This window comes from Furipterus horrens, unplaced genomic scaffold, assembly GCF_987537825.1.
Source record: "Furipterus horrens unplaced genomic scaffold, mFurHor1.1.pri manual_scaffold_4, whole genome shotgun sequence".
Classification (NCBI taxonomy): Eukaryota; Metazoa; Chordata; class Mammalia; order Chiroptera; family Furipteridae; genus Furipterus; species Furipterus horrens.
In genome coordinates, this window is record NW_028327174.1 from 69,130,910 (window position 1) to 69,144,452 (window position 13,543).

Sequence of the window (13,543 nt, forward strand, 5' to 3'; positions counted from 1 at the left end):
ACCATGAGCACAGATAACCCCAGGCTTCAGGTCTGTAATCTGACTGTGGCCATCAGCAGCCAGAAATGAGTTTCTTTTTAATCAGCCTTCCATCAGTCCCCAGTCACTCATATAAAGGAGCCTAGGGAGGGGAGGATTCGCATTGCTCTTTCTTCAGCACCAGGATTCTGGACAGCGCCCCGAGCGGGCTGCTGTTCTCACGCTTCTTCCTCTCTTAATCTCCGCCAGGGCTGCTACTGCCCCTCTAGTCCCCCCTGCTGCAGAGAAAGGAAATTACATCGGGACCCATGCAGCCAGCAATGATGATGTTTTCCAGTAAATACTGGGCAAGGAGAGGGTTTTCCCTCGATTCAGCGGTGCCCGAAGAGCATCAGCTACTTGGCAACTTAACAGTGAGTACTGAGTAGCTGGCACTCTCTAGAGGGTTTTTTCAGGGTAGCCGTCTCGTCCTGCCATATTGCCACATGGTCACCTGGTGTAGAGTAAGCACACACACCTCAACTCCTTCCTCTGTCATCTGTGTACCCTTTCTCCCTCCTGTCTGCCTCCAGTCTTCCTTCTCTCTCCATAAAGTAAAGCAGGTGTACTGATTGCTACACGCTGAACTTCTTTTCCTCAAAATTATAAGTGAAAAGCAAAGAAGGTCTTGAGCATCAATGGAAGGTTGTGTTAAACTGATGTCTTGTATCCATAACCCAAAAAAGTGTGTAGAATTTTATAAGGCCATTCTGAGAAGGAACAGGGAGAAGAAATGAGGTAGATTTCTAGAGTTCCTGCAAGATTACTGCGTCTCTTGTACCCCATTCTACCTACAAAACCTGATCTTTAAACACAGAAGTAATCTTTTCTAATTTTCTCTATAGGTGCTGTTTATTGGGATAAAAGGAAGATTGAGTTTTCGAAAGTCTACACTCCTCATTACTTTATTTTTTTTCAGTTTAATTGATGAAGTAATAAAAATAATACACTACTTGTTTCATTATTTAAGGTAGTTTTTATGTTAAATAGTAACAACAAAAAAGTAAAATTTTGCAAGATTTTAGATTCTGATTTGAGGTAATAGTCATGGGATTTAATAAAAAAAGACATTGAAAGAAAAATGTATTCATATTTCTAGTCATTAAAAATATTAAGTGATATTTCATTACTGTGCTATCACACTTTATCAGCTGATTATAATTCAGTCTGTATCATAGGAAAAGGTTTTACTATTATAACTTCAACTCTGTGCCAGAGGGTTGTATTATACTGGTTTACTGTTGCTGCTAAAAATGTTGAAAAGTAATCAGGGCAAGTTTTGTAGAACTATTTAATCAAGTTGCAAAAATGAGACCAAAAACTTAAACATAGATTTTTCTAACATTTAAATATCATGAATATTTGGATGAGATATTACATGGAGAAATTTTGAAGTCATAATGTACTAGAAGGAAAACAAAGGAAACTCAGAGTTATGCTACTTAAACGTATTAGATTTGTGTGTTATGTGGTGAGGAGGAGGCAGACAGTGAAAGGACTAAGGCATTTGAGCTTTGGATGACTGAACACACTATCATATGCAAATATCTGCATAGACTTCTTTTTTCCCTCAAGTGATAAATAATAAAATATTTTTAATAATATATAAATCTAGTGAGTGAGGCAATACTAAGAGGGGAAAACAAAGCCGGGAGACAAATCAAGAGGAAGAAAACAGCAAATCACTGTTCATTGGGTTCCATATCTAATGTACATTTCTCAGTTTAATGAGGAGGTAACAGGTTGGTGTGATTGTATTATATTACTGTTTTCCAGGGAGAAAATTCTCTGTATGTACAAAAAAAGTAAACCTTAATTTTGCTTTGTCTGTCAAATGAAAGTTTTCAGCTTTTTTATTCTGCATTTTTGACAATGTGATTCAAGTTTCTGGTATCTACTGTTTTAAGATATATTTATTTTATTTATTTTTAGAGAGAAGGGAAGGGAGGGAGGAAGGGAGGGAGAGAAACATTGATGTGAGAGAAACATTGATCCATTGCCCCTCACATATGCCCCAACCTGGGACTGACCTGGGACTGAACCTGTAACTCAGACATGTGCCCTGACCAAGAATTGAACTGGTGGCCTTATGCTTTATGGTATGATGCCCAACCAGCTGAGCCACACTGGTCAGGGCTGGAATGAGCCATTTTCATTTTTAGCAAAAAGGACTAATAGTCATTACTTAGTCATGTATATAGTATTTTAAATGGCTAATAAAATGTTAATCTTTTTCAGTTTCCCAGATTCTACTCTTTGCACCTAATGATTAGGTAGTTCTCTCTTTCTCTCTCTCTCTTCTTCACCCCACCCACTCCAATTCTTTTCTTTCTTTTTCTTTGTGGCAGAATTTTAACAGTCACCTTTCAGATATCATCTGCTGACACAGATGGCCTTATATGAATATATCCTTTGTGCTAAACTTCTACAGATAGATTCACACTGGCAATGTGGATCTAATTGCAGAAAGTAAGGTTGTCAATTTCATTGTAGTTCTGGATATATTTTAGAATGAAATTAATATATTTTTTAAAAGACTTATTTGAAACTAAAATTACTGTTGTGAAAAATATACATTTGATCTTTTTGTTATATCTAATAATATAGTTTCTATATAAGTCAATGAGGCTAACAGATCAAATTTTATTCTGTCAGATAAACTTAGGCATGAATTATTCGTGTATGTGATTTTTACTTTATGATAGATGTTTGTTGCTCCTAAAGTGAATCAAATCTGATCCCCCATTAATTTTAGTCACTGGATGACATCTCAAGAGCTTTGGAAAATAGTTTGCCAGAGTAAATTAGACCAATATTTATTACCAAAAGTTATGAATTGACATAGCAACTTCTTGAGTTTATATGACTGCTGGAGCTTCCAGCATATGAATGAAATATCTAAAAAAAAAAACGTAGTGGAAGAGAATTCTGGAATTCTAACTAATAATTGTTTGTGTGTGTCTACCTTCTTGAAGCTAAATAAAGCTAATTCTGGCAGAAATGATGATAAAAAAGGCAACAAGGGAAGCAGCAAAAGTGAAACTGCTACTGAAGGTGGCAAGATGGCGGTTGTCTTCTCTTTGAAAAACGAAGTTGGTGGATTGGTCAAAGTGCTGAAACTCTTTCAGGTGAGTGCAAACTATCATTACATAACTTTAAAAGTGACTGTGTCTGGTTACAAATCTGTCATCTGTTAGGAAAAATTACTGAATCATTTCTGGATAATATGTTGAAAGGTTCAAAGAAACCAAACTACATGAGGCTTTACCAGGGGAGTTTGTCTACCGAACAATGAAATAAGCAGATTCATGTTACTATGGTCCATGAATTCAGAGTTAGCCCATTAGTAGTTCTGCAGACTGTTGCCAGGTGAGGCAGTTAGTTATTTAAAAATGTGAGCCTCACACCTGGAAATGCAAACACAAAAGGAGCCAGTATTAGTATATTTAAATCTCAAGAGCCTGCAGCCTGATTTGATTGAACATTTGAACCATGCCCAGGTCATGGGAGCCCATTTATTGCGTAAAATGAGATACCCGAGTGTTGGCATTTGGTAGTCCGCTAAGCCTCATTGTTCATGAACTTAACTTGCCATTTGTAAAGGTGAGTCACTCTCCTTATATATAAGTTCTGTCTTAAAGAAAGGCAGTAGCCTCTTCCAAGACCCAAATGGGTCATTTGAACACTGAAGAAAGAGTCTGGGTGAGAATATGAGGCTAGAAAAATCCAGATAAACCATTGCCATTTTACCAGGCTATACCTGATCGTTTCCCTACTCTCCAGGAAGCACCCTCCCTTATAAGTGTGTTTGTTTGGGGCAGTGGCTTCTGATTAGACGAGACAGGAAGCCTGGCTCTTTGAGGTGACTTGGATTACCAGTGCAGTGAAAAAATGTTTTGAATTACAGTCAAAGGATTCAGACCTGTGTTCTCCTGGCTTGGCTAAATCATAGCTGCTTCCTAGGTTCAATTTCTACACTTGTGAATAGTAATAATTCTTCCTACCTAACAAGGTTGTTGTAATGAAACAATATAAATGAAAATCCTTGGTTAAGTGTACAGATATGAGGCATTATTGTAATGTCTCTTTGATGACTGTAGAAGGGAAATTAGCAGCCTGATTTGGCAAATATTTCCTTGTTCTCTTTTGACCTTGAAAAAAGGATCAGATGCCATAAACAGAGGTAATGGAAATCTGGGGCAATATTTTGCACATAATTATATCATGTAGTGCTGTCTCCATACAGTGCCTAAAGGCAGGCCAATTCAATTAGACAGCTGGGTGCAGTGGAAAACCCCCTGGAGAAGGAGTTAGCAGCCTGCACTTTCACTTGGTGATCAGCTGGTCATGGGGACTTAGCTAAACCACTTAACCCATCTAGACCTATTCTGCTTCTACCAGAGGACATTAAAAGTCCAAAGTGACACAATCTGTAAGAAGACTCTTGAACTTTGAACTTAATATTAGTCTTACCTTTATTATCTGCCAGTTTAGAAAATGTGGCATTTGGAAAGGTTAATCAAAACAGAAACAGAGTATTTAGCTTCCTTGTCATAGGACTACTTTCTTCACACAGAGGAGGATGCTGTTTGATTTGATCTTACTCTGGTGCTGGAAACTACCTATCCTGCTCCTGTGCTGAAAATTCTGAGACTGCCCAGGACTGTATTAGGACTTGTGCTGCTAATCAGAGTGTCCCATCCAGAGTGATGGGGAGGTGTCTGCTTATTTGGGCCATAAGTTAGGGTGGAGAGGAGAACTTAGTCTTCAGTTAACTCAGGGGAAAAAGGAAGACCACATCTGTGGGGAAATATAAACCTGAGGTTTAGGGATTAAATTGTTGCCGTCCCTTGAACTCCTGAAATCATCATGGGGTGGTAACTACAACAAAACATTCTTGTTTGAAGCTGGCCTGGACGTTGCTGAAAGAGAACAGGTACTAAGTGGTCCCATTTAGAGTTTTTGCTTGCTTGCTTTCTGATTTCTTTTGGCCTTCAGAGATCCACACATGGCTCCTTTTCTTCCTTTTCTTTTCTTACAATGTGGACTACACTTTGGCCCATGTTTCCCAAACATCAGTCATTTTCATAACACTGTTCTGATTTCTGCCTCTTCTATTATTTACTTTTCAAAGATTATTTTATTTTTAAATGTTAAAGTTTATTTTTAATCTTGAATTTATAGTGGAAACTTTATACCACTATAAAATCAGAGGTCTGAATTTTCATTATTATGTTTTTGGAAACACATGAAAATAAAGATATAAATCTGGGTATTATATGATAATAACCTAATCTCACCCCCCCCCCCCAAATAATCATGCACATCATCAATGGGATGTGCTGTGGGAAATGATAATGTTTGTAATTATGATATATTTTAAAGGGTCCTTTATATACCTTAATGCCGCTTCACCCCCCCTTTTAAGATGAGACAGGAAAACTGATTACAGAGTCTATTCCTATTAATAAAAATACTGGTTGAAAACGTTTCCATGTTTTCATCAACCAAAGAGGGAGGAGATTGTCTTTTTTTCCTTTGTGGACACTTGGCAACTTGTTTAAAAGTTGAATAACAGCTTGTGGCGTCTCTTTCATTGTGCCCTGGAGGTGATATAGAGATGTTTTTTATATTTCCACAGGAAAAACATGTCAACATGGTTCACATCGAGTCTAGGAGATCCCGGCGAAGAAGTTCAGAGGTGGAGATCTTTGTGGACTGTGAGTGTGGCAAGACAGAATTCAATGAGCTCATTCAGTTACTGAAATTTCAAACTACAATCGTGACACTGAATCCTCCAGAGAACATTTGGACAGAGGAAGAAGGCAAGGCCAAGTTTTGCTTATTGGGTGGTTTTGCAATCTGACAAGTGTTGCAAAGGGGAAAACACAATCTGTGAGCTAATGTATTTGATCCTGCACTGTGTTTTCAACAGAGCTAGAGGATGTGCCTTGGTTCCCCCGGAAGATCTCTGAATTAGACAAATGCTCTCACAGAGTTCTCATGTATGGTTCTGAGCTTGACGCTGATCACCCAGTAAGTGCCCAGTATAATCCATTCCACATGTGCTTTTCCACCTCTACCCATGTGCCAGGCACTGTGCCATGTCTTTCTGTAATGCTTTATTGTAGAGCAATTTATTATTTATTCCCCGTAGCTGAGAGCAGACATTTAAATGGTAGAGCTTCCCTATAAATATGCGTTGGCTAAAGGCAGGTTAGAAAGATGGCATTTCCACAAAGCATTCATTTTTAAAAGGGTTGGATAGAAGTGGAGATTTTTCAACCTTGGAGGATATTTCTGTAGACGTAGACAACCTGAAATATACTTGCAGATGGTGACCTCTGGAAAACCAATCAACTGAAATTGATCACTCTTTTGGGAAACTAAGGAGGACTTGGCATTATGGGGCTTAGTGAGAGAATAAAATTCTTCTTGCTATTTTCCTTGACTGCTGGTAGTTGGGAGTAGAGTGATGTAATGGACTTCAATCTCAACGGAAAGGCAGAGTGTTTTAGAATAAGGCTGTGATGGAAGATGTATCTCTTCCCCATCTATCTGGAATCTATTTACCACCATCTCTCCCCTGCTTCAATAAAAATGACCATCTTGAAAGAAATAATGATACGTAGGTAAGCATTTCCCACTATTCTCGCCCCCCACCCCAGTGCCCCTTGTCTATAAACAGGCAGATAAAAAGGCGAAACCCAAGCAGATCAGTCATGCTTACAGGGGTGTTTGTGGTCTGAGGGTAAGGGATTATAGATATTCATTTTATTTAAATAGAGGCAATGCGGAAATATGATAGGGGGACCCCCTGCAGTGATCCTCTAAGTGTGGCCTGGGGACCAGCTGTATCAGTGACACCCAGGAGCTTGTGTTAACAAGCCCACACTTAAGTCTGAGAACTCTGCTTTAAAGAAAACTGTGACAACTTCAACAGGAGGAAATTTTCAATCAAACCAGTCATTTGGTGTAATATACCCATTTAAACCAATTCATAGCATATAATTCATACAAATGGTCAAACACATCTAACTCAATTGCATTATTTTTGAAAAGCTGAATTTACTCCAAGGCACAGTGTGTTATATTTGCCATCATAGCCTAAAATTTCAGAAAAATTCGCAGTAATTTCCATGTGAGGCTCCTGAACATTAGAAAAACACTAAAAAATGCCTTCAGTAATCATCTATTTGTCATCCTCCCCTCCCTCATCTTCAAAGGAGTCAAATTGACACAGAAGTCTGATTAAAGAGGTTAGCAGTAAGAAGACGGCCCAAACACTTGCTCTTAACTTGTAGGATGACCTTGGGCAAGTCTCTTTACCTCTGCACTTCAAATTCCTTGTGTAAAAAGTAGAAATAAAATTCTTATTGACCTCAAAGGGGTATTTGAAAAGCCTAGTTAATAAAACAAGTGGAAAGCATTTTGGCAAGAGTAAATACATAATTCCAGGAATGGAAATGCTGTATTAAATCATCCAGATCAACGCTTAGACACTAAAGGATTTTTTGCTAACCTATTTCCAAATGCTCTCCTTAGTCTAGTTTGAAAATTAGTTACCTGGAGAAAGGGGGTCAGCCCTTTTGATGGAACAACCCCAGGAACCACTGACCTTGCTGTGAAAACATGGATTCAATACCCAGTGCACATTGTCCTGTGCTTAATTTTGTTCCATTATTCCTAATTACCCTCACCTTATGATACCTTTTCTTATTTTCTTTGCAGTCACTTTAAATAATTGCAAGTATTTTGCAATCTCCTACCGCACTCATTTATTTTTACCACACGTATTTCTTGTATAAGCACACCAAATGTTCACTATGCAAAATTTGATATTGGTGAGTTAGTGTTTTTTAATGTTCTTATTTGATGAAGATGGAAATACAGTAGTCCCTCGCTATATCGTGGTTCACTTATCGTGGCCTCACTATATTGCGGGATTTAAAAAAATATTATATTTAATTATTTATCACGGATTTTTCGCTATATCGCAAGATTTTGTGCTACTATATATGTATGTTGTTAAAGTTATGTAGGTTTAAGAGTGTAGAATAAATGTAAGGTCCCTACTTCATGGGGGGGGTGGTCTGGAACATAATAACCGCGATAAGTGAGGGAATACTGTATTGTCTAAGGTCTTTCTGTGCTTCAGAATAACCCCAGTCCTGAGAGGGTTTATTGGGAGAGGTTGGGTCCCTCGTGCTGGGACGGCTCAGAAGGGGCTTGGAATATGAGCCAGGCTGCTGAGGCTCCTTAGAAAGGGGTAAATACCTATCTAGGTCAGTGCCTCTCAAACTTCAGTGGTAGAAGACATCACCTGGAATATCTTCTCAAACTGCAGATGGTGGTCCTGAGATTCTAGATAGCTTCCTGCCATTTGTGGCAAGCTCCCATTTGAGGCTTCCTGCAGAGGTCTGGAGACCACATATTGAGCAGCAAGGACCTAGAATGGGAGACAAGGTCTTCCAAAGTGTGGCTCAAGGGCCACCCATAAAGTGTTTGTCAATGAGCTGTAATGTTTGAGAACTAATGTCCTAGCTCAGTGATTCTCAGCCTAGCTTTCCATTCAAATAATCTGTGGGGAATTAAATAATATACTGATGCTAAGTCTCCTTTCAGAGTGCTTGAGTCAGAATGTCTGGGAATGTAGTATTTAAAGCTCCCAGGTGATTCTAAAATTCCACCAGGGTTGACTTATTTGGAATAGTTGCTTGAGTTCCAATGGACATTTAGCTGAGTGCTTCGGGGTGCTTGGCCTGGTCTCCGGTTTCCCTTGATTTAAATTGAGAGAGGAAGGGTGGGTGTCCAGCAGATAGTTTCTGGGTGCTAGGATTGCCATATTTAGCAAATAAATATATAGGATGCTCCAGTTAAATGTTAATTTTAGGTAAACAACAGATAGTAGTTTTTCTTAGAAGTATGCCTCAAATATTGCACAAGTGTTCAGTATTTTATCTGGTAACCTTATCCCTGACATCAATCCAGAGTGGATGGAATGCTTTATCTGTGATCCCTTGCGCAGCCCGAACCCCTGTTTTATTTTGCTGGCCATGGTTCAGTCCTGGAAGCTCTGGATTGCTCACAACGTTTGTGCAATCACCGCCACACTAGGCTAATGAGGCATGATGAGTAAATCACTCTTTTGCATGCCTGGAAAAGGTGCAGGTGTTTGCTGAGGAGAGAGACCATTGAGATTCTTCAGGAAGCCCAGCAGATTATGATGCTGTTACCATGGTGTCCAGTTTGGCAGGGACTGGGGAACAGATGCTATGCTTTCACATGACTCTTCCTTTTGTCACGGCCTGCTTTCTTCTTGAGTAATGAAAGGTGCTTGGATCTTTTCAGTTTAACCATCCCAGGTGCTTCATACCAGTGAGTGTTGAAACTCGTCCTCTCTAGCATGATCATATATACCCTCTGCATCAGGAGTTCTCTTTTTAGGTCACAGACCCACTTGTGAATGTGGTAGCTATAGTCACAAAATTTTGTACCTACACATTGTAATGCTTCACAAGCCTGCCTTGGAGCCTCAGTTTAAAAACTCCCAACTCATAGCAAATGGATGCAAGTATGAGCTTCTTGGGCAGGAAACTTCATTTCTGCAGGGTGTTTGGGTGATCTCAGAGCACTCCGTCTCTCTCCGTGTTAGTAAATCTCTTGTCACTCCTGAGAGAAAGGCTGCTGGCAGTGGGAGCTCTTCATTTCTGCCTGGCAGACAGTCCTGTGAAGACTTCTGGCCCGAAGGCCAGTTATTCCTGAGCAGGGAGAGAGAATGGAATGATTTTCTATGGGTGTGAGTTCCTCTTGGAACTTGTAGAAGCATCTGAGGTGCAGCAGAGGTGGGCTGGCCTGTTTGGTCCATGGCGGCTCTCCTCTCAGAGCCCCTGACCCCAGCGGCGGTCTTCTTGCCTGGGTGCCCTTCTCAGAGAGGCCACTGCTTCCTGGTTATCTTTTGGGGTTGCAGCAGTAGAAAGTTAAGTTGAAACAACTCCTTCTGGGCTTCCGGGAGCTTGAAGAAACAACCCGGGAGAGAATTGATTATCTGAAAATACCCGAAGAGAAAGAAAATGGAAAGCCTGTTGAGCAAGAGGAGAGATTTTTTTTTTTAATTTATTTTTTAACAAGGTTATTTTATTTTATTTTATGTATCTGTTTTTTGAGAGAGAGGAAAGGAGAAAGAGAAGGAGAGAAACATCACTGTGTGGTTGCCTCTCACTTGCGCCCCCAACTGGGGACCTGACGTGCAACCTAGTCATGTGCCCTGACTGGGAATTGAACCAGTGACACTTGGTTCACAGGCTGACGCTCAGTCCACTGAGCCACAGCAGCCAGGGCCAAGGAGAAATTCTTGAGTAAACCAAGAAGTCCTCTCCAAAGGATTTCACTTGACTGAAGAATGACAGACAGGATGTTTAATTTCCCAAGTGTTATGATGATAGATAAAAATCTTGAAATTGCTAAAGACTCATCAGAGCCATAGGAACCCAGAGTGGAATGGAGCTAACTTGCTATCATTTGCATGAGTCCCTTAAAATTGATTTTGCATTGCGCGGTTATATTCATAAAATACAGCAAAACCTCTTTAATTTATACTAATTTGGGGATTTGATAATTACTGTGCATCATGGAGTTTTTAATAAATCCCCATTTATTGATCATTTACACAAAGCAATTATATTTAGGTTCACTTACCCAGGTTGAAGGGACCTGTTTTAATGAAAAGGATAAGATTAATTTGTGTTGAAGATCAATTACATGTAAATGAAAACCAAAGGATATTGTTCACAATATCTATTTGCTTAACTAAGCCATTCTGCCTCCTTAGTGGGAAGTAAGCTTTAGCCTGAATTCTGACATATCCCAGATTAGTACAATCCCAATTTATGGAGGTTTTACTGAAAGCGCAATTTGCTTCTGCCTGTGTCATGGCGTGGTCATACAAGGATAAAAATTTACATTTTAATTGAATGCTCAAGCAACATCACAGTGATTTTCTTTTAGGCTTTCTGCAGCTAATTTTTTAGCACTCTGTTAAAGCACTTAATCTCTTTTCTGTTTAAGGGATTTAAGGACAATGTCTATCGACAGAGAAGAAAGTATTTTGTGGACGTGGCCATGAGTTATAAATAGTAAGTACCTGTACAACTGTTTTCTGCAAATTGTCACTGGCTAGTTAGAAAAAACATGGGCTGTGTTAAACACACCTGTCTTCTCTTCACTTTCACTTTTCTGAAGGCAGACACGAACTGTTTTAAACACTCACCAACTCTGTAGGCCTTAGAAGCCACCAGTGATGTTTGACATCCAGGAAGAACTGTAAAAGAATGAGAGACCCGTGGGCCGCATGCCTGGTGCCACACTTTCACCATTGTGTTTGCAGCTCCACGAAGGCAAGGGGCCATTTGTGTGCACTCTGTAGGGCCCAGAAAATGTATTTTAATTTTACTTTTGATTTGACTTTTCAGTAACCTCCTTCAATGTCTAGCTTTTCTAATGAAAGTAGAGAATTCAGCAGGCACGGCCAAAGGGCTCAAGTAAATAGCCACAATGAAAAGAAATGTGTTTGCTTTATGTGGGAAGCAAAACTTCTTAAAAATTGGAGGATTTATGGAAGAGTTTCATACCAACTCTTGATTAGCGTGGGTATGAAATTGAAGAACCCGAGGGCTGGGGTGGGACTGTGCATTGTGCATGGTGTAAAATGGCAGTGACAGGATGTTTGCGACAGGCAATAATGTAGTGTGTTGACTGCAGGCCATGTTTAAAAAATATGGAGTAAGCGTTAGGCCTCTATTTATTCTGCTCACACTAATAAAACTTATAGACTGTCATGGCGCTGTCTTTACCTTGTCTGGTATGTGATCAGCCACATAAACCTTGGCATCAGCACAAAATATAAATCCATACCTGGTAGGAAAGATTCTTTCTTATTCTAGTTGAGACTAGGTGAGAAACTTGACTGTCTTGCAGAGCAAGTTTGTCTTTGGTGAGAATTTAGGACATCATATGTGTTATACAAGATATCAGTGCTTCCTTCTTTCCTTCCTTCCTTCCGTCCGCCCTTCCTTCCTTCCTTCCTTCCTTCCTTCCTTCCTTCCTTCCTTCCTTCCTTCCTTCCTTCCTTCCTTCCTTCCTTCCTTCCTTCCTTCTTAAGGAATATGACACACAGGTGCTTAAAGCAAAAGGAGAGGATTTCATATCACACCTCTGACTGAGCCAGTCATTTGCTCATTTCTAATTTCCCTTGATGCTTTGGTTCTCTTCCTTTCTGCCCCCCTAAGCCCCATGCAGCCTTCATCCTTTCTTTACTATGTTTTTAATCCTGAAAACCAGGACTACTTGGCACATACTTTTGTGCAAGTGTCTACTCCATTCTCATCTTCTCTGTTCCATGCAGCTTCTTGACCCTTTTTAGACTACTGTGCCTTTCTACCCCTTCACCATGTCAGTGTGCTGAAGACTTGTCTTGCCCTAAGCCCAATCTCATGCCCCCTTTGACCCTTAGTGCCATCGCTTCTAACCCTGTCTTTTAGTGCTTCCCAGTCAAATCACCAAGATAGCACTCTGATGGCCTGAGCTTACTTTTTCACATAAGGTCCTGATAAGTGGTTGTCGGTGTTCAGATTAGCTCCCCTTGGTCCACAGACCCTCCCTGTGGAATCAGGTCATGATTGTATCAATGGGTCCTTAGATGAGGTGTGGACAGGATATGCCTTTGGGACCTGTGGGGACCTGTGCTTGGCAGAGCCTTTTCTTTAGGTAAAAGGTAAATAAAAGTGTATTTTATATGTAGATGCTATATGTAATGTATTATATATAGGGGCAACATATAAATGTATGTATGTGGTTTGTAAAGGATTTTGTTAGCATAGTGATCAAGGAACTAGCCCAGATGTTTCTCTTTCTGACAGAGCCCAGAAACTGGACAAAGGCAAGCTGGTGTTGTGATGCCACTAACAGAATTGGTATATATGAGCCAACCAGTTTGAAGAAGAATTGATATGGGGAGTCTTTTAGTTTTAAGAAAAAATGTTTATATGGGGGATGAGGATGGGAAGAGCACATAGTTGAAATGGAGGGTGAGGATCTCAAAGTATTAACAAGTTTGCATTTGCCATTTTCCCTTAGCTAAAAAGGGCCACTGAGGTGTGGTGTCTATGGGAAACAAAAGTAAAAGGATGTTGGAAATGGTGGAGATTTTATACAAAGGGGGATTGGATGCAGCTGCGGTGTTCCAGGATCTGGCCCCAGCTTACAGAGAGGGGGTGGCGGGTGCTCAGGCTTGATGGCCCGACTGACTCTGTAACTGAGTGAGCAGGAGGCCAGGGTAAGCAAGATGCCAGCAATTCTTCATTTTACAGGGAGAAACTAGTCTCATACAACTTACAGACTCTTTCTGTTGTCATGATGCCAGAGAGGGTGAATTATAACCTGAAGGTTATTTAATGGGTGTACAGTCAAAGCAAAGGGTATTTGGGACACAGAGCCATTATAATCCTCTCCCCTGGACAGTGCTGGG

At 40.1% G+C, this 13,543-nt stretch overlaps 1 protein-coding gene across 1 annotated transcript in view; it reads left to right on the forward strand.

Annotated features, from left to right (window-relative positions):
• Positions 1-227: 227 nt before the first annotated feature.
• Positions 228-13,543, forward strand: part of TPH2 (tryptophan hydroxylase 2) — a 93,382-nt gene continuing 80,066 nt past the window's right edge. Inside the window, exons 1-5 of the mRNA XM_090275649.1 lie at positions 228-392; positions 2,994-3,146; positions 5,660-5,843; positions 5,954-6,054; positions 11,086-11,153. Of these exons, the coding sequence (XP_090131775.1) occupies positions 288-392; positions 2,994-3,146; positions 5,660-5,843; positions 5,954-6,054; positions 11,086-11,153 (611 nt within the window). The 5' untranslated portion in view covers positions 228-287. The remainder of the gene's footprint in view (positions 393-2,993; positions 3,147-5,659; positions 5,844-5,953; positions 6,055-11,085; positions 11,154-13,543) is intronic.